Source organism: Cervus canadensis, chromosome 33, assembly GCF_019320065.1.
Source record: "Cervus canadensis isolate Bull #8, Minnesota chromosome 33, ASM1932006v1, whole genome shotgun sequence".
In the NCBI taxonomy this organism is placed as follows: Eukaryota; Metazoa; Chordata; class Mammalia; order Artiodactyla; family Cervidae; genus Cervus; species Cervus canadensis.
In genome coordinates this window covers 7,496,579-7,516,795 of record NC_057418.1, presented here as the reverse complement: position 1 = coordinate 7,516,795, position 20,217 = coordinate 7,496,579, and the positions used below count along the sequence as shown (strand labels likewise).

The 20,217-nt window shown below is 40.4% G+C and overlaps 1 protein-coding gene across 13 annotated transcripts in view; it reads right to left on the bottom strand.

Moving 5' to 3' along the window:
* Positions 1 to 9,896: 9,896 nt before the first annotated feature.
* The window catches only part of EYA4 (EYA transcriptional coactivator and phosphatase 4), a 306,683-nt gene continuing 296,362 nt past the window's right edge, over positions 9,897 to 20,217 (bottom strand). For 9 of the 13 annotated variants that reach the window (XM_043456886.1, XM_043456888.1, XM_043456892.1 and 6 more), the window contains one exon: positions 16,082 to 19,446. In XM_043456886.1, the coding sequence (XP_043312821.1) occupies positions 19,366 to 19,446 (81 nt within the window). In that variant the 3' untranslated portion in view covers positions 16,082 to 19,365. Of the gene's footprint in view, positions 10,233 to 16,081; positions 19,447 to 20,217 lie in introns of those variants that run through there. The other 4 variants (XM_043456882.1, XM_043456884.1, XM_043456883.1 and 1 more) reach the window with 1 other exon arrangement.

Here is a 20,217-nt window from a genome sequence, read left to right as displayed (position 1 = left end):
CACTGCACCGCACTCTCTACTCCCTATGGTGAGCCCTGGGGAAACTCAGGATGTGAAAACATGGGATTCTGGCCCCAGATGGGTGTGCTGCATATCAAGGAAATGGTTTCAATGAGCCCAGATCTTGCATCTTCCCCTACATAGTTTTGATGTTCAGACTACCTATCTTTTGTTTCAAAGCTGTATATCCTAGTCCCCCTCTCGCCTTCTAGGAGCAATTTTCTCAAGGTTCCTTGAGATGCTGCTTCCCAGACTTGGAAATCTTAAAACTTCTCACCAAATAAAACATAACTCTCAACTTGTAGGTTGTGAATATTTTTAAGCCCACAGTGGGATTTTACCTCGTTCAGAAGATAAAAAGGGGTTTCAGGAAGAGGAGAGTTTTAGAAAGAGTTTTAGCAAGAGCAGCAAAAGTTCAGGGTGTTTCAGTTCATTTCAGTTCAGATCAGTCGCTCAGTCGTGTTCGACTCTTTGCGACCCCATGAATCGCAGCACACCCGGCCTCCCTGTCCATCACCAACTCCCGGAGTTTACTCAAACTCATGCCCATCAAGTCGGTGATGCCATCCAGCCATCTCATCCTCTGTCGCCCCCTTCTCCTCCTGCCCCCAATCCCTCCCAGCATCAGGGTCCCGGGTGTTGAGGGAAGAAGAGCAAATGAGGTCTATGGGAAACTGAGTCCATATGGGCAGAGAGGAGGGTGAATTTGGTAACGTTGTTGCCACAGTGTCCTAGGAGTCTCCATTTGGTCCCTTAAGAGATGGGGTCTTTACAGAAGACTTTCAAAGATCAAAGAGACAAACTTAGTTTTGTTCTTTACCATCACAGTGGGCTGGCTCACAGGAGATGTATTAGAAGCTGAAATGTTAGTTGCTAAGTCATGTCCCACTCTTTGTGACCCCAAGGACTGTAGCAGGCCAGGCTCTTCTGCCCATTACATTCTCCAGGCAAGAATACTGGAGTGGGTTGTCATTCCCCTCTTCAGGGATATTCCTGACTCAGGTATCAAACCCAGGTCTCCTGCGTTGCAGGCAGATTCTTTATCATCTGAACCACCAGGGAAGCCTGATTAGAAGTGTAGCGGGGGCACCTTGGGGTAGTAATTTGTTGCTAATCATCCTGGCAGAAAGGAATCAAAATCTTTAATTAGGGCTTGGGCCAGAGGAGTGAGGTGAGAAGAGATTTAAAGAACATTTCAGATATAGTACTGCTGAACCTGGAGAGGGAAAAGAGAAGGAAGGGTCATTACTAAGTCCGAGGCTTGGAGAATTCCATGGACAATTATGACATAAACAAAGATAGGGAATCTAAGCTGCATATTGGACAGGTTAAGTGCGGTTTTTGTAAGTAAAGATAAACTTGTAAAAGACAGATTTCACATAAGAGGGTGAAATTAAAAGACGCTTACTCCTTGGAAGGAAAGTTATGACCAACCTAGACAGCATATTAAAAAGCAGAGACATTACTTTGTCCACAAAGGTCCATCTAGTCAAGGCTATGGTTTTTCCAGTGGTCATGTATGGATGTGAGAGTTAGACTATAAAGAAAGCTGAGCACTGAAGAATCGATGCTTTTGAACTGTGGTGTTGGAGAAGACTCCTGAGAGTCCCTTGGACTGCAAGGAGATCCAACCAGTCCATCCTAAAGGAGATCAGTCCTGGGTGTTCATTGGAAGGACTGATGCTGAAGCTGAAATTCTAATACTTTGGCCACCTGATGTGAAGAGCTGACTCATTTGAAAAGACCCTGATGCTGGGAAAGATTGAGGGCAGGAGGAGAAAGGGACGACAGAGGATGAGATGGTTGGATGGCATCACTGACTCAATGGACATGGGTTTAGGTGGACTCTGGGAGCTGGTGATGGACAGGGAGGCCTGGTGTGCTGCGGTTCATGGGGTCGCAAAGAGTCGGACACAACTGAGCGACTGAACTGAACTGAGCTATACTTAATGAAGAATGTTTCCTAAATAAATTATTTTAACATTATGTGTCGTTATGTAGAAAAGTGAGTCTGCACAAAGTGATAAATAAAATTAGAGTCATTTTATAATTTAAAATACTTTGTATATAGTGTAGAAAAAAGAAGGATCAACACACTGAATCCCAAAAAATACAAAGCTGAATTTATTGCTTAAGTAAGGGAGAACTCAGCTAGTCATACTGAGCAAAGGAAGGTCTTACAAAGGATTTGGGGAAGAACTGGTTTTGAGTGGAGTTAGTTACCACAGTCTTGGAAGCAGGGTTTTGTGTTGGTGCCTGGGTAAGAGTAGGTTGATTTCAGCCCTAGGATCTTGTTCACTAGAGTGCGTGTGCTGTCCAATGGCTGACTTTGAAAATGTAAGGCTGTCATTGATTGGTTGGTTTTCAGAGTTGCTTCGTTGCAGCAAGTCCTCAATGATTAAGTAAGTTGAAAATCAGCTCTGGTGTTGGCTTGTCACCATGTGTGCATGCGTGCTAAGTCACTTCAGTCGTGTCTAACTCTATGCGACCCTATGGACTGTAACCTGCCAGGCTCCTCTATCCATGGCATTCCCCAGGCAAGAATACTGGAATGGGTTGCCATGCCCTCCTCATGGCCCTTTAACTGAAATTTATTGGTTAAAAAGGTTTAAGAGGACTTCTCTGGCAGTCCAATGGTTAAGACTGTGGGCTTCCAAGGCAAAGGGGGCAGGTTCAATCCCTGGCCAAGGAACTAAGATCCCATGTGCTGCACGATATGGCCAAAATGATAATAATAATAATTAAAAGAAATCAAATAGGTTTAAAACAGTTTCTAGTCTTTAGTGATTAGCAAAGTTTCAGAACTTTCAGGATTTCCTGGGAGCAAGGGGGATATTTTGTTTTTCTTGAATTATTCTCAATAGATATGAGACCAATGCAGCGACAACTTAATAGTCCGTTCTGCTGCATTACTACCCTGCAAATATAAAATAAATATAAAGCATCTTCAGTTTTGAAACTTGGCATAAAAATAGCAGACTATCAGGCAATCAGAGGTTTCTAATATTACCAAGTGTTTTAGATTTGTGGAATCTCTCACCAATTAGTTAATCTACCATTATTTGGCTGGTATCTAATTTATCTTTTCTTTTGGGTTATACTCATGGCATGGTGTTATATGTTGTTCCACTCAGTGGAGAATATTCCCAACTCAGGACTAGAGTGAGACAGTTGAAATTCAGAATGTTCCTTACTGAACTTAGGGGCTACATATGTCTGTGTGTTGTGGGTTTTCCTTTGTATATCATTGGTTGTGCCTGTCAAGCTGTTTGGATACTTTGAATTCTAAGGTAATTTTTGGGAAGGCACCATTTGGTTCCCTTACAGCTGATGTCTGGGGCTATATGTGCTTCAGCTGTGGTCCTGGTCCTGCCAGGCTGACAGAATGCTTGCTAAGTGGATGTCTAAACAGATGTCTAAGCACATATGCCGTCTTTGCAGCAGATCAACAGAAGGCCTGCATTTTTGGGAATCCATTATACTGTTTATATTGTGATGTAAGATTTGGAAGCCATTTTAGTTTTAGCACGGATGAAAAGTGGTTCCACTTCAAAAATTTTTAAATTGGAAATAGTATTCAATTCCAAATACCATCCCATAGAGCTCTCATTAGAGCACTTAGCTCAGGCATCGTAGTTGTCTATGGTTCTAACTTTAGCCCTCTCCAAACTCCAAACAGCTCCTGGGGACCAAGCCTCCTTCCTTTGCTGTTTTGGTCCAGTGCCTAATAGTGGGCTTGACATATAATAGCTACTTAATATGTATTTGTTGAATAAATGAATCAGTAAGTTTTTAATGTCAGGTGCCAAAATCTTCCTAAATGTAAACAGAAGTCACATACTCCTTTTATTATGTTCACTTCCAAGCTTCAATTGACTATAAATGCTTAGAATCCCCCAATAGGAAAAAATATTTTAAAGAATAATTTCCAATCCCCTTATTTTACTTTGTAAGTGCTCCTGAAAAACAGTGGGGAAAAGAAAAGAATTTTTGTGCTGTGTAAAATAAGTCTAACAGAGAAAGACAAATACTGTATGATCTCATTTATATATGGAATCTAAAAACAAAGATAACAAGCCCCTCCACCAAAGTTACCAATCTAGAGAACAGATGAGTGGTTGTTAGAGGTGGATGGGGTGATGAGCAAGAGGAATGAAGGTGGTCAAAGGTACAAACTTCCAGTTATAGAATAAGTAAGTCTTGGGGATGTAATAAACAACATGGCGACTGTAGTTAATACTATATTGTATATTTGAAGATTTCTAAAAGAGTAGATCTTAGAAGTTCCCATCACAAAGAAGTTTGTAACTGTGAGGTGATGGATATTAACTAGACTTACTATGACCATCTTAAAAGATATACAAACAGCACTTTATTATGCTCTACATCTGAAATGAATATATTATATGTCAATTGTATGTCAATTAAGGGTTAAAAAAAAAAAACCCTAAAAGTACAATCAGGAAATAGATTTCTTGATTCTTAATCCTGTGCTTTTTCCATCATCCCAAATTGGTCTTTCTAGGCATATTTAAAATTTTTTCCTATCAGTACCAAATACCTTCTAAATATCATCTTTATATCAATTTTATTGGACTATTTAAATTTAGAGTTCATATTTTCATTAAAATCAGATTCCAGAGAGCAGAGTTCTCTGCCAATTCTAAACCACTAAAACATCTCCTCAGGCTTCCCTGGTGGCTCAGATGGTAAAAGAATTGCCTGCAATGAGGGAAACCTGGGTTCGATCCCCGGGTTGAGAAGATCCCCTAGAAGAGAGGATGGCAACCCACTCCAGCATTCTTGCCTGGAGAATCCCCATGGACAGAGGAGCCTTGTGGGCTACAGTCCATGGGGTACAGAGAGTCAGACAGGACTGAGTGACTAAGCACAAAATATCTCAATGATAGGCAAGGATGCTTCATGTTACTACTCTCTGCTTCTCCCTCTGCAGTCACTATATTACCAACAGGGGGATCTGGTTGCTCACCCCTCTAAAGCCAATGAAGAGGCAAAGCTGGTGGAAAGGAAAGTTTGCTTTATTTCAGAGGCTGGCGACCAGACAGGAAGGGCAGATTCATGTCTGGAAGGGCAGACTCTCATCCCAGGGCCAATTCCCCCGACTGACAGTCAGCGGACAAGAGCCTTTTTTTTTTTTTTTTTAATAAGAGAAGGAAGAGGGTTACATGCAGAAACAGCACAGTCAACTCTGATAGTCATCTTGAAATTGGTCATGCAGCAGTCTGATCAGCCTCATCTTGATTGTTTCAAGGACAGTTAGTCTTCAGTCCCAGACTCAGTTTATTCCTATTTCCTTGAGGCCAATTTTCAGAACTGTGGCAGCTTATGTCATGCCAACCGTCTGGTCATCATGTAGTTAACTTCTTCCACCTGGTGGGGTTGGTTTCAGAATCCACAAAACAGCTCAAAGGATATGGCTCAGAATATCATCTACAGCCCCGGAAGGGGAATTAAAGGTCCTTGAGTTTGCTTAATGACTAAACTATTGCTAATTCATCCTATCTGACTGCTTTTCTTTGCTTCTGTGTTTTCTCACTTCACTGATTAGATTTATTCTTTGGCTAAAGGTGTTCTATTTCTTTTTTTCTTGGGGATGGTCTTGATTCCTGTCTCCTGTACAATGTCACGAAACTCCATCCATAGTTCATCAGGCACTCTGTCTATCAGATCTAGTCCCTTAAATCTATTTCTCACTTCTACTGTATAGTCATAAGGGATTTGATTTAGGTCATACCTGAATGGTATAGTGGTTTTCCCTACTTTCTTCAATTTAAGTCTGAATTTGGCAATAAGGAGTTCATGATCTGAGCCACAGTCAGCTCCCAGTCTTGTTTTTACTGACTGTATAGAACTTCTCCATCTTTGGCTGCAAAGAATATAATCAATTTGATTTCGGTGTTGACCATCTGGTGATGTCCACATGTAGAGTCTTCTCTTGTGTTGTTGGAAGAGGGTGTTTGCTATCACCAGTGCGTTTTCTTGGCAGAACTCTATTAGCCTTTGCCCTGCTTTTTTCTGTATTCCAAGGCCAAATTTGCCTGTTACTCCAGGTGTTTCTTGTCATCCCACTTATGCATTCCAGCCCCCTATAATGAAAAGGACATCTTTTTTGGGTGTTAGTTCTAGAAGGTCTTGTAGGTCTTCATAGGACCATTCAACTTCAGCTTCTTCAGTGTTACTTGGATTACTGTGATATTGAATGGTTTGCCTTGGAAATGAACAGAGATCATTCTGTTGTTTGTGAGATGGCATCCAAGTACTGCATTTTGGACTCTTTTGTTGACTATTATGGCTACTCCATTTCTTCTAAGGGATTCCTGCCCTCATATATGCAGATGACACCACCCTTATGGCAGAAAGTGAAGAACTAAAGAGCCTCTTGATGAAAGTGAAAGAGGAGAGTGAAAAAGTTGGCTTAAAGCTCAACATTCAGAAAACTAACATCATGGCATCCGGTCCCATCACTTCATGGCAAATAGATGGGGAAACAGTGGAAACAGTGGCTGACTTTATTTTTTGGGGTGCCAAAATCACTGTAGATGGTGATTGCAGCCATGAAATTAAAAGACACTTACTCCTTGGAAGAAAGTAATGACCAACCTAGACAGTATATTAAAAAGCAAAGACATTACTTTGTCCACAAAGGTCCATCTAGTCAAGGCTATGGTTTTTCCAACGGTCAATATGGATGTGAGAGTTGGACTATAAAGAAAGCTGAGCACCGAAGAATTGATGCTTTTGAACTGTGGTGTTGGAGAAGACTCTTGAGAGTCCCTTGGACTGCAAGGAGATCCAACCAGTCCATCCTAAAGGGGATCAGTCCTGGGTGTTCTTGGAAGGACTGATGTTGAAGCTGAAGCTCCAATACTTTGGCCACCTGATGTGAAGAGCTGACTCATTTGAAAAGACCCTGATGCTTTGAGGGAAAGATTGAGGGCAGGAGGAGAAGGGGATGACAGAGGACAAGATGGTTGGATGGCATCACTGACTCAATGGACATGGGTTTAGGTGGACTCCAGGAGTTGGTGATGGATAGGGAGGCCTGGCGGGCTGTGGTTCATGGGGTCGCAAAGAGTCGGACACGACTGAGCAACTGAACTGAACTGAAAGTTGTTCTATAGACAAAAGGCAGGTGGAGGACATGTGGGGAAGGACCATAGGATCTGACTCTGTTTCAATCACACAACATATATCTATAAAGAAAGGAATTCTAATGACAAAGAGAAGACGGGGACAAATGATAAATCATATAATTTAAAGCAGATTCCAAGCTTGAGTCAATATCCAAACATCTGTAAACACATGGTCTGATACGCTGAAGAGGTGATTTCCTGGTTTTCCTTGACTAGTTACAATCTATCCTGTTCAAATCATTCATTTCACAAAAAGAAATTTCTTTAGATATTATCTAATATATTAGATATTTAACTTTAAAGATAACCAAATGAAATGAGTTGTTTAAGGGTTAGAGAAGGGAAATTGAAGACTCAAGGAGGCAAGTAATTGCCAGAAGGTAGCACAGCACTCTTCGTTGCAGGAGACCTGGGTTCAGTCCCTGGGTTGGGAAGATTCCCTGGAGAAGGAAATGGCAACCCACTCGAGTATTCTTGCCTGGGTAATCCCATGGATGGAGGAGCTTGGTAGGCTACAGTCCAGGGGGTCACAAAGAGTCGGACACGACTGAGCAACTTCACCTTCACTTTCATGTGTTACTCTGAATTGTGCTCTTTCAAATTGACTGTCCTGATTTGTTTCACTTTTTAAATCTGTGCTTAGGCATCAATGCCAGCTTCATCTAAGAGTGAGGAAGCCAGCCTCCGAGATGGCCCCCAATAACCCTCACTTCCTGATGCTGACACCCTGTGCAGTTCTATCCCCCACTGTCTCATGGTTGAGCTGCATGACTAATCGCACATGGCAAAAGTATGCCGCTTATGAGATGCAGAGTAAAATACTGCAGCTTCTATTTAGGGCACTCTTGCTAGCTCACTTTCCCCTGGGAATCTCTCATCATGAGGAAAACAAGCTGCCATTTTGTGACTAATGTTATGGTGAGGTCTACGTGGCAAGGGACTGAAGCCTGTAGCCAAGAACCATGGAAGAACTGACCATTGACAACCATGATTTAAATGAGCTTAAAAGAAGATTCTCTGGCCAGTTGAGCTAGGAGATGACTGTAGTCCTGGCTGAAAGCCAGATTACCTGACTGTAATCTGGTGAGAAACCGTGAGGCAGAAGCTACTCATTGATCACTGACTATCAGATATTGCGTGAGTTGATGAATGTTTGATGTTTTGAACAACTAAATTTTGGGGTAATTTGTCACAGAGCAAATGTTAACTAATGCATGGGGTAGACAGGTAAGTCTTTCTCCATCAGCTTTTCTGATATAGATGGGTAGAGGAGATTTAATCTCCAAAATCACACCATTTAACCTACTGCCTGCCTCAGCTCATGTGATGAATAAAGACCTCATTTCAGGCTACAGCACTAGTGTTCAAATTTGCTTCTACTATGTCAAATATGAAGAGAAAATAGACCAATAGCTCTCTTTTTCACAATTTAGCAATTCTTCAACCATTCCCTCTTAGGCCCTTGACTCTTCCCAAGGCTCTGCGTAGTGGTTATTTATAGCTGATTGAGTTATTACTGCATAACATCCCCACATGCAGCTTGCACAGTATTTATTGAGCAGCTTTTAATGATGAATAGAGTGAGAAACACCAGGCAAAGAATATGGTAATAACAGTACATAAATTTTATTTTCATTTAGCATGAAAACACCTGATTTCCTTCAACATTGTAAACATGTCATATTATTAGGCAGTGAAAGTCTGATGAATTTAAACTTTAGTTTAGACATTGTTTTGACTAGAAAGGTACTTTAATTCCACTTGCTTCCACTACTCCAGACTGCTTTATTTTTATTTATTTCACTTTGATTTAATTAAAAAATATCCCAAGGAGAGAAAACAACTGGAAGGTTTTCTTGGGATGGGATTTGTTATTTTAAAGATACTTCTTTTCTTATTCTCTTGAGAGCACAGAGAGGCTCAAGAAAGAACACTTTATGGTCAGAGTTGGCAAATGTCTCATATTTTGTAGACAGTAAATATGATTCAAACTGTTTAGAAGGAAACTCTGCTGGACCATTTAAAAAAAATTAAAAATGCACTAATTAATTATATACAATTTGGTCATTGGTTAAAGGGAATTTCAGGCTAGGAAGGTGACTTACTCCTACATATAATGTTAAGAAATAAGTACCTACCGGGTTAGATTACTGCCCTGTAAAAGGATGAAGAGACAACAGCCTCCCAGCTGCTCAGGGTCACGAGTTGTTTCGTTACCATGACGGGTTCCCTGGCACCAAGGTTCTGTCAGTTGCTGGAATAGAAACTCTAAGGGTTTTTCATTCAGTTGTTAAAAGACAAAGGTCTGGCTGATCTGAAAACAAAGTAAATATGCTCTCCATGTGGGTGTCAGTACGGGTGCTGTGGGTCACATGGGGAAGAGGAAAGAAGGGGAGTCCTGAAGAGTCCTACCTGCCACACTGGCTCTGATCACACAGAACGTTGGGGGCTTGCCTGAGCTTGGCACGGCCCTTTTTATTGACTACACTGCATGCCTCTTGGTGGGACAGTCATCAGTCAGGGGGGCAGTCCAAACAGTTTCCCAAAGAAATAAAAAGTATACACAAAAAGTGGTCACAGGATTTGGCATTCTGTTGACTAACTTTGTTCTAAACTGCATCTCACAGATGATGAGGTGATGTGGCCATAGGGTTTAGGGTAGAGAGGATGAGAAAGGCAGATGGAGCTCTGACATTCTAAGCCTACATATCTGTGTTCTGTGTGTATGGCCCATTTACAGGGTAACATATAATGCGGTTACAGGATTGATCCAGGGCACTTTAGAGGGGGTAAATATTTGAAGTGACAGTTTAAAACTATTCTAAGATATTTTAGGTCCCTTTCTTTTAAATTAACAATTTCTTCCCTTTTACATTCCTGCTGATCCCATGTCTCTTGGCCACTGTGTAACTGGAAAGAGCAAGCCCAAAAAATCAGGAGTCCCAAGCCACTTAATACACTTTGACCAATTCTAACCTCCTTTATTCTTTCAGACATCGATTGGAGGGCATGTTTTGGGATGTTTGCTCCGGGAATCACCATTTCCTGTTGTGTATTAGTGCACACTCTCTTGATAAGCTTAAGGAACAAAAAAGAAATGAAAGTGAGATACAGTGCAAGGAACGTAATTCTGCACTACAGATGGCTCACCCGACAGATCTACTTTCCAATTCTACCTATGCCACCCACCAGCTATGCGACCTCTGGAAGTCACTTAAGCTACACAATAGGACTAATAATACCAACTCTCAGGGATATGATCCTTAAATGGGGTCACAGAGGATAAGCTCCTGACTCATTATGTATCTCCAAATGTTTGTTTCCTTCCTCTTCCTTCCCTGGCATGCTCCCTTCTTTTAGAGCGGACTCCAAAGCTACCAATTAAAGCAAAGCAAGATGGCTTCCCGCACGTTCCCATCACTCATTTAGCTTCAGTGGTTCCCACTGTCTCCAGCCCGCTGTCACTGCTGAGGCTGGATAAGCAAAACTGTAACAACAATAAAGGCTTCACACAGAGAGAAGGAGGAGCATGAATGAATATCCATGTTCTGTCTGCACAGACTGAAGGGAAGTGTTCCCTTTTCTATTCTTAAAAAACAATTCCTGAGCCAAGCCTGGAAAACAATGCCTATTGCCAAAAGGAGAAATAATAGTATGTGGTAGTAGATTTTCTCTAGAAAAGCAGTGGGTCCTCAAAACTTGGAGAATGCACTTGTCATTTGTAAAATACTAAATGCAATTTTAAAAAATGATGTGTTAGACCACTCATTTGTTAGAGCCCTTTCTAATGTCTCCCCTACCTCCACCCCCTGCTGTTCCCATAACTGATGTAGAAGTAATTTCATGAGCCAAATAGGATGGTTTTACAGGTGTGTGTTTGGCATTAATTTTAATTTCTGTTCACATACATGCTATTAAAGCCTACTCTCATGAAATAGCTTATTGAACCAAAATATATCTCTTAATGAAATCCATGTTTTTGGGGAAAACATGAATCTCTCTAAGAATAATTGATTGAGTCATCTGTCATTTTTTTTACAGAGCTCCTTCCCTAACAGTTTTTCTTTGTTTGGCAAATATATTTGAAATGTTATGCTGTTTCCAATCCGACATAAGCTGGTGATGACTTGTACAAAAGTCACTGATGAAAAGCTCACAGAGGCACTTGGATTTCTCCAGGGTTGTAAATCCTGGGTTTGTCTTTACTGGAAATTGGGGTAAGGCAGACATGGAACAACACACTGGTTCCAAACTGGGAAAGGAGTACGTCAAGGCTGTATATTGTCACCCTGCTTATTTAACTTATATGCAGAGTACATCATGAGAAATGCTGGGCTGGATGAAGCACAAGCTGGAATCAAGATTGCTGGGTGAAATGTCAATAACCTCAGATATGCAGATGACATCACCCTCATGGCAGAAAGTAAAGAAGAACTAAAAAGCCTCTTGATGAAAGTGAAAGAGGAGAGTGAAAAAGTTGGCTTAAAACTCAACATACAGAAAACTAAGATCGTGGCATCTGGTCCCATCATTTCATGGCAAATAAATGAGGAAACAATGGGAAAAATGACAGACTTTATTTTTTTTTGGGGGGGGGGCTCCAAAATCACCACGGATGGTGACTGCAGCCATGAAATTAAAAGACATTTGCTCCTTGCAACAAAAGTTATGACCAACCTAGACAGCATATTAAAAATGAGAGACATAACTTTGCCAAAAAAGGTCCGTCTAGTCAAAGCTATGGTTTTTCTATTAGTCATGTATGGATGTGCGTGAAGTGAAGTGAAGTTGCTCAGTCATGTCTGACTCTGCGACCCCATGGACTGTAACCTACCAGGATCCTCCATCCATGGGATTTTCCAGGCAAGAATACTGGAGTGGGTTGCCATTTCCTTCTCCAGGAGATCTTCCCTACCCAGGGATTAAACCTGGGTCTCCCTCATTGTAGGCAGATGCCTTACCGTCTGAGCCATGTGAGAGTTGGACTATAAAGAAAGCTGGGCACCAAGGAATTGATGCTTTTGAACTGTGGTGTTGGAGAAGAATCTTGAGAGTCCCTTGGATAGCAAGGAGATTCCAACCAGTTCATCCTAAAAGATGTCAGTCCTGGATATTCATTGGAAGGACTGATGCTGAAGCTGAAACTTGAATACTTTGGCCACCTGATGCGAAGAACTGGCTCATCGGAAAAGACCCTGATGCTGGGAAAGATTGAAGGCGGGAGGAGAAGGGGACGACAGAGGATGAGATGGTTGGATAGCATCACCGATTCAATGGACATGAGTTTGAGTAAACTCTGGGAGTTGGTGATGGACAGGGAGGCCTGGTGTGCTGCGGTTCATGGGGTCGCAGAGTCGGACACGACTGAGTGACTGAACTGAACTGAAGATATGTGGAGCGGCGTGCTCAATTGACTGGTCACCCCCAGTAATTTTTTCCAGTGTGCACACTGCCTACACTTTCTACCTTACTGCCATCTTTCCCAGCTTTCACTCATGCTGTCTCAAGGTTTCATAAATGCTAAATGCTTCTTAAACAACTGACTGGTATGATCAGATTAAATTATTTAGATTTTTGGACTGTTTTCATAGTAACTCAGTTATGATGCAGAAAGGTGTTTAATGAACACCCAGGGAGTTGCTACAAATTCAGCTTCCCACTGAAGAATTCTTCCAAATGAATACCTTCAAACACTAGACTCAGTATCCTCCTTCAATAACAAGCACCACCAACAGCAATAAAAACAGCTACCAGAAGCTTTTCCTTCGTGTTTCTGATCTTCTGTGAACTGCTCTGCCTCTACCAAACTTCCCAAATTGGAAATGGCAGGGTGGATTTACCTGAGAAGCAGCAACAATTACTAAATCTTTATTCTTCTTAGCATGTTAATCTCTTAACCTAATCCAGCAATCCATCAATAACTCTCCAGGATCCTTTTAGATCCCTTATCTCTAAGGAGTACCCAGAGAAACTGTTGTCAGGAGCAAATCCTGACACATAAATCCTCTGTATATAAAACTTTCACTGAATACCTACTGATCTCAGGATGAAATCAAAACTGATTAAAACCTCATCATCTGACCCTTGTTTATTTTCCAGTTTCATTTCTTACCATTTCCTATCTTTACACCATGCTCCAGAAATAGGAATTACTTGCAGTCCTCTAACCTCATCATTCTGCTTTTCTCTCTCTTACCTACCCTCTCATATATATTTTCCACTTTGTCTGGATGCTTCCTATCCCCCTTTCCCTGGCCTTCTCCATTTTGCCCACGGAGTTCCAGCGTGAGAACCATTTTGTCCAGGAATCCTCCCTTGGTGGGATGGTCAGATGAGTCTGCAAGTTATTGGTCACGTACCATGTGCTTCCCCATTCTAGCGCCTTTCACACACTGGTTTCACAGTCTCTTCCACTGAACTGAGGGTCAGAGTGTGATGAGTTCATGGTCAGCCCCACCAGCTGTGGTTCTGTGGAGACTGACGTGGTGGCTCTGCCATCTTCTCCAACACACACTCTCATTCAATGCAGTGTATTTCCCAGAAGGCTCCATAGAGAACTAGATTGACATCATCATTGTAGGCAATGGGCACAAAAACCTAAGGCTTCATGATGACAAAGGAGAAGACAGTGCCCTTTAGCTGCAGAGACAGTGTCCACACGAGCCCCAGTCAAAAAGTATTTCATGTGGAGGGAGGGAAAATGATTTTCTGGCTTGTATATATCTGGTTTGTCACAGATTCATTAGCATATTCTGTCTTCACATTTTTCAAACTCTGCTAACACAATCCTGGAAGGTCCTCTGGATGAGGGTCAGGCATTTAAAGTAAGAGCTTGGAACCATTCTTGCTCTGTGCAAGCATCTTTCTTGGTCACAGTTCATCCCCGGGATTGACCTTGGCTGAGCCAGATTTGAGAGGGATTTGAGAAGTGACCGTTGAATGAGAATATATGGGATCACTACCTCCAATAATTGATTAAAAAAAAAAAACACAAACCATGCAGATGTTAAACAACAGCTATCTTTTGCTACTTGAGGGAAATCATACACTTTCCTTTTTGTTTCTAGGATTCAGAATCATGAACTATAGAGTTGGCAAATAGATCTGATTTTTATGTAATATTTTGTGGCTTTAATTAATTTAAATCAACTAAACCTATTGATGTTTCATGCTTTTTTTTTTTAAATAAAAGGGTAAAAGGAAGAAGAAACAATCATTGATTCACCATAGACTTACTTTTTCCTCATGTATAACCTTGCAGCTCATGTATAACTTTTTTTCCAAATATACCTTTGCTTATGGCCATCCTTGTTCTTTATTTTCATGAATTATCAATAGGTCAGTAAACAATCCAGCTAAGTTGTAAAAATTCACATTGGTCCCATCCAAACTTTGTTGTTGTTCGGTCGCTAAGTCATGTCCGACTGTTTGTAACCCCATGGACTACAGCACGCCAGGCTTCCCTGTCCTTCACTGTCTCCTGGAGTTTGGTCAGACTCATGTCCATGGAGTTCACGATGTCATCCAATCATCTCATCCTCTGCTGTCCCCTTCTCCTCCGGTCCTCAGCATTGCCCAGCATCAGGGTCTTAACTGGGTTTTCTTTTCCTACTTTTTTTTTTTAAATCTAGCTCTACCATTTTAAATTTCTTTTAATTTCTGACAATGGTCATATTTTCCTATGGTTTATGCATGCATTCAACAAAGGTTTTTTGAATAACTACTATATGAAACACACATTCTTAGATACTGGACATACAGCAGTGAACAGGACAAAACAAATTCCTACCTTCATAGAACATACATTCTGATGGGTGAATCATCCAATACAAATTTAAATAAGATATATAAAAAATATGTCTTGTTGGATAATTGTAAATGTAAGGACTAAGTATTATTTAACAGTAAAGGAGGGACATGACATAAGTGTTGGATGAGCAGATGCAATTTTAGAGATGAGGACTTACTCAGCAATTTGGAGGTTGATGTTTTTAAAAGCTGTGAATGCAACTGGTCTCAAATTTCCCTTTGGTTTGCATTTGAATAACAGATTTGCAAATAAGTCAATACTATACACAAGATAATAAAAGAGCTGTTATAACTGTTTCAGGGGTAAAAACACTCCTTTATCACTCTTTGAAGATACTTATAATTCATATGCCATATTCATCTAAAGCGAACTTGCTTTAAATATTCTAAATGGTATTATTTTAATCACCAACAAAGTGTGATTACATTATGCACTCTACTTTAATGTAACTACCTATATGGGGTTGCGGCTTCCCAGGTGGCAGCTAGTGGTAAGGAACCTGCTTGCCAATGCAGGTTAGACATAGGCAATACTGGTTCGATCCCTGGGTCAGGAAGATCCCCTGGAGGAGGGAACAGCAACCCGCTCCAGTATTCTTGCCTGGAGAATCCCATGGACAGAGGAGCCTAACAGGCTGCAGCCATAGGGTCGCACAGAGTCAGACACAACTGAAGCACACATATGGGGCTTCCCAGAAGGCTCAGTGGTAAAGAATCTGCCTGCCAATGCAGGAGATGTGTGTTTGATCCCTGGGTTGGGAAGAGTCCCTGGAGAAGGAAATGGCAACCCACTCCAGTATTCTTGCCTGGAAAATCTCATGGACAGAGGAGACTGCGGGTTACTGTCCATGGGGTCACAAAGAGTCAGACATGATTTAGTGACTGAGCTCACATGCACAACCGTGTGTATGTAAAAAACCATGTCCACATCTTTTAGTACACCAGTCTTCATTAGTGACGTTTTACTGTGTTGCATCTCAGCTTGCTTTAACTGCAAACTGAAATTTAGGCACAACCAAGGGAAGGTAAGAACACAGCAAGGAACCTAAATACAAATTTCAGATTATGTAGAGTTGAGCTAAATACACACAACAGAAATGCAACGACATGGAGGGTGAAGAAAATGAAAACATTTCCAAAGGTATTTATTGAGAAATAGTAAAGATGTACATATTTTTACAAGCTTTTAATATTAATTTACATTTCTTTAAATTATGTAGGCCCCAATAATCTATATTTTACTAATACATAACAGAAACCCTCTTCTTTGTTAGATTTCCATATGCTATAGTTGGGAGTCAAAATGCAACTTTGGCTCAAGATGTTTATTTGTTTTTAAAAGAAATACTAAATGCCATATTCACTGAGAATGTAGGCTTGTCATAAACAAATGTGCATTTAAAAAAAAAAAACCCAAAACCTCCATACTGCAGCATGCTGTTGACACTATTTTGAATCAGTTCACCAGAGACTAAGGAAAAAACATTTTCAGAGTGTTATATCTACTGTTTGTGCGCAAACTGCATGATACTAAAATACTCTTTTTGCCTCTGAATTTGATTTACAAATCTTTGCAGGGCATAGTAACTTAATCTCGTCTATGACGTTACTATAGTCAGGCCACCTGTTTTACTACTTATCAGGTGCAACACGAGGTGGTTACCTATCTTGGTGAGAGCCCAAGTTTGTACATGTAGGAACCAAAAACCCATGTCTGAGACAGAACGTTTTTCAAATTGGTTTATAATAAGGCACAATCTTCTAAATGTCAACAGAATGTGGAAACTGCCATCGCGGGTGTTTTTTGTTGGTTGGTTGGTTGATTTTATGCTTTTCAGGTGAGAAAGGAAGAGGCTCTTGAGTTCCTAAGTGGGGGAGAGAAACATTGTAGTTTGAGCATGCTCAAAGTCGCAGAACAAATTGTGATGTAGGCTCACTAGCCTGTACCAAGGCGGGGTCTGCCGAGTAGTTGTCCAACAATCCAGCATTTAGGTTTTAGGCTGGCAGTCTCTTCTGGACATATCATTATCAGAGAAGAGGTTTGTAAGAAACAGTACTGCTGATGCAGTCAGCGACCCTTCTCTTTGCCCTGGAGAGCAGTGTTCCTTTCTGTACCTGCAGGGTTAACAGTGTAAGAAGTCTTGCTTGTTCAATATGAAAAAGAGTGAAAACTTTTGACATAATGCCAAAATTCTATTAAAGAACCTGGCTATATAGTAAAGATAACTTTGATTTGTTCACAGTAATAAACATTTAAGGTTTTAGTGCACAAAGTAGAATTATGTGTTGATAATCAATGCAGCTCTTAATTTTTTAAACTACCATTTTCAAGCTAAAGGTCAATAGAAATGTAAGATTTATTATTATTATGTATTTGTCCTTAATCTGTCTGCAACATTACTTGGTTGCAGAGGTAGCCATAAGCTACAGAATTTAAAGATTAAGGTGTGTATGTGATGAAACCAGAATGTTAATATCTGCAGAACATGATTTCAGTCTCTTTTTGCCTGATACAAACATGGCCTTAGCGTACAAAAAAGAAATACAGATTTATAGCTTGAAAAACAAAATCACACTTCCATACTGAATGTTGTGATCAATGGACAAAGCACCAATCTTTTGGGAGCCACAGAAGCCTCAGATGATGAATTATCAAGGACCAGCTTCTGGTTAGGAGAACAGGTTAGTAGCTAGATGGCAGGTTCCACATTGTGACATTTTAAACACAGAACTGCAGGTGTAGACACCATTAAAACACTCCTAGATCTTGAAGTCTTAAATTTCCACAAGGGAAATCAGGTCATACAAAATGACAGGAGAACCTGTATCGCGTTCCTAACATGGGTTACACACCAAGAAGAAAAAAAAAAAAAACATGCAAACTCAACGATGACAGGCTCTCCTTGCAATGAATGAAATCCATTGTGCAGTAACGGTACAGGCAGAAACTAAGATATACAGGTCTGTAATGGAGAGAAACTAGATGGATGTGTCAAGACAGAGAACCAGATACCATTTCACTGTTTAATTTTACTAATGCTGCCAAGATCTGGCTCATTTGTAAATTTATTTTATGATGATAGGCTAGGAAAAATTTTCATTGATTCTCTTCTCTCCTTATAAACTGTCTGGGGAATTTGGCTTCCACTACTGATGACATTTCATTTTTGCAATGGCATTGGAAATAAATGCACTTAGCTTTATTTTAAGCCCTGTTCACCCAATGTGAATTTTAAGCCATGTTCATGCATAGTCTAAGAAAGTTTGGGTGATATTTGCCTATGATATTCATCTGAATATCTTCTTCTACACAACTTACACATATCAAAAAGTCAAACTCCAAATTGTATAGGTCATCATGAATATGGCTTTTAGTTTTCTTCAGTAAAACTGTAGAAAGGGTACTCGAGGCTTCAACATACATTTCACTTTCTAAGTAAAGGTCCCACAGTCTTTCCCAAACCTTCTGCTTCTGGTTGGATGCATAAATAGTTGCCTCATACAATTATTGGAATTATTAAGAACCCAAATAAAACACTAGCTTTCCTTTATTATCATTTTCTTATTGCAACAAATGCTCAGTTTCTTGCTGAGGCATTATTAAGCTCTGATAGCTTGAATTTTAAATTTGGTCATCTGAAAAACGATCACAAAGGTTTTTGTTTTTCATTATCTACAGAGATTTTAACCAAAGTTACATTGTAACACACAAACGCTGTCTTGTCTTTAAGGCACAACACATCAGTATGAACATTCTGTTTGCCAAACTTAAAAAAACAGACATGATTAGATTCCCCTTTCCCCTCCCAAGGCCCTCCCCAACAAATGAAGGAAAAATTGCATCCATTTTCAAAGTCAGCTGCTAATAAAGTCACAGTAAATTATTTTCATCAATAATTTACACAAATTACAGGTCTAGATAGGATTGTCCTTACACAGTCTGAGTGCATTCCAATTCAGATTTTCTGGGCTAGGTAGGTTAAAGTCAGATTCAAACCTCAGGGCTAAGAAGATCTCCCATTTTGAGGAATGTTGTTGAACCTTGTCAGACGGAGCCTGTGTTGGTGCTTTGCCAGGGTGAGCTCTTTGCTAAAGCTGTTCATTCCAGTTAGGACTCCTTCGGTGGGTACCAGCAACCTCCACAGAATTTTTTTTTTTTTAAACCATTAAAGTGTTGTAAATATAAGACCATAGAGCTTTCTTTCTGTAGCACTAAAGTTTAATTCCATTCAGCAATCTGAATTCTTCATTCTGGAATTCTCATTCCAAATATGATTTCATCCTTTAAGACAATTTATATGTGTAAAGCCAGAGGCATTGAATCACACATAAAAATTCAGTGTACTTGAAATATAAAAAAAAAAAAAAAACCAAAACCAAGGGATCTCCAGCTGGAGAACAGTTACAAATACTCTAATTCCAGTGCTTGATGTAGCGCCAAGAGGTCTGAGTGACTTGATATCCTCCAAAAGGGCATATTGTGCTGTGTGGTTAAGAGAAGGAGGGATGGGAGAGAGAAGGGGGAGGGATGGAGAGAGATCATAACTATTATCTCAGTGAAGCAGCGGTCCACACAAGGATGGGCAGTTCACCCAAGTTCAAGGGAGGGAGTTGAAAGGAGGAATGATCATATTCGAAGGCTTGGTAGCATCGATGTGGTATTGTCACAATACTAGAGAAATAGATCTGAACTGAATTTTAGCGATAATAAAAGAAAGTAATGAGGCTTCTTAATCAAGTTAATATTCATTTTTGGAAAGTACCATTACCAATATCAGCACCCAGAAATGCAAGCTGAGCTCCTCTGTGGCTGGAGGAGAACAAATTTTACCTATGCCACTCCTTAAGGTCTATCTCTCAGAAACAAAGTGAAAAAATGATAAGCTTCCTAAATCCAAGGCTTATTGTCTATTTGAGAGGAAGAGGGTGAATTCCTTCCTACATAAGAAATAGCCTGAAAGTGGACTGTATAAGACAGGAAAAAATGTGGGGATGATCACGTTTCTTACTTGTCTGGAGCAAATCATAACTTAAGTCAGTAGAGTTGACCTGATTTATTTCCTTGGTATAGGACCGAGAGACAGCACATGCTCAAGGTGGGAGATATCACTCCCCGAAGGGGATAACAATGAGTTCGTGTGCGGACAACACTCTTAAATATTACAATGGTTTGTGGCTCTCCAAAGGTATACCAGTATATGGTATATGCGTGGTAAAATTACATGAAGGGTTGCAATTAAGGAAAAATGTCTAA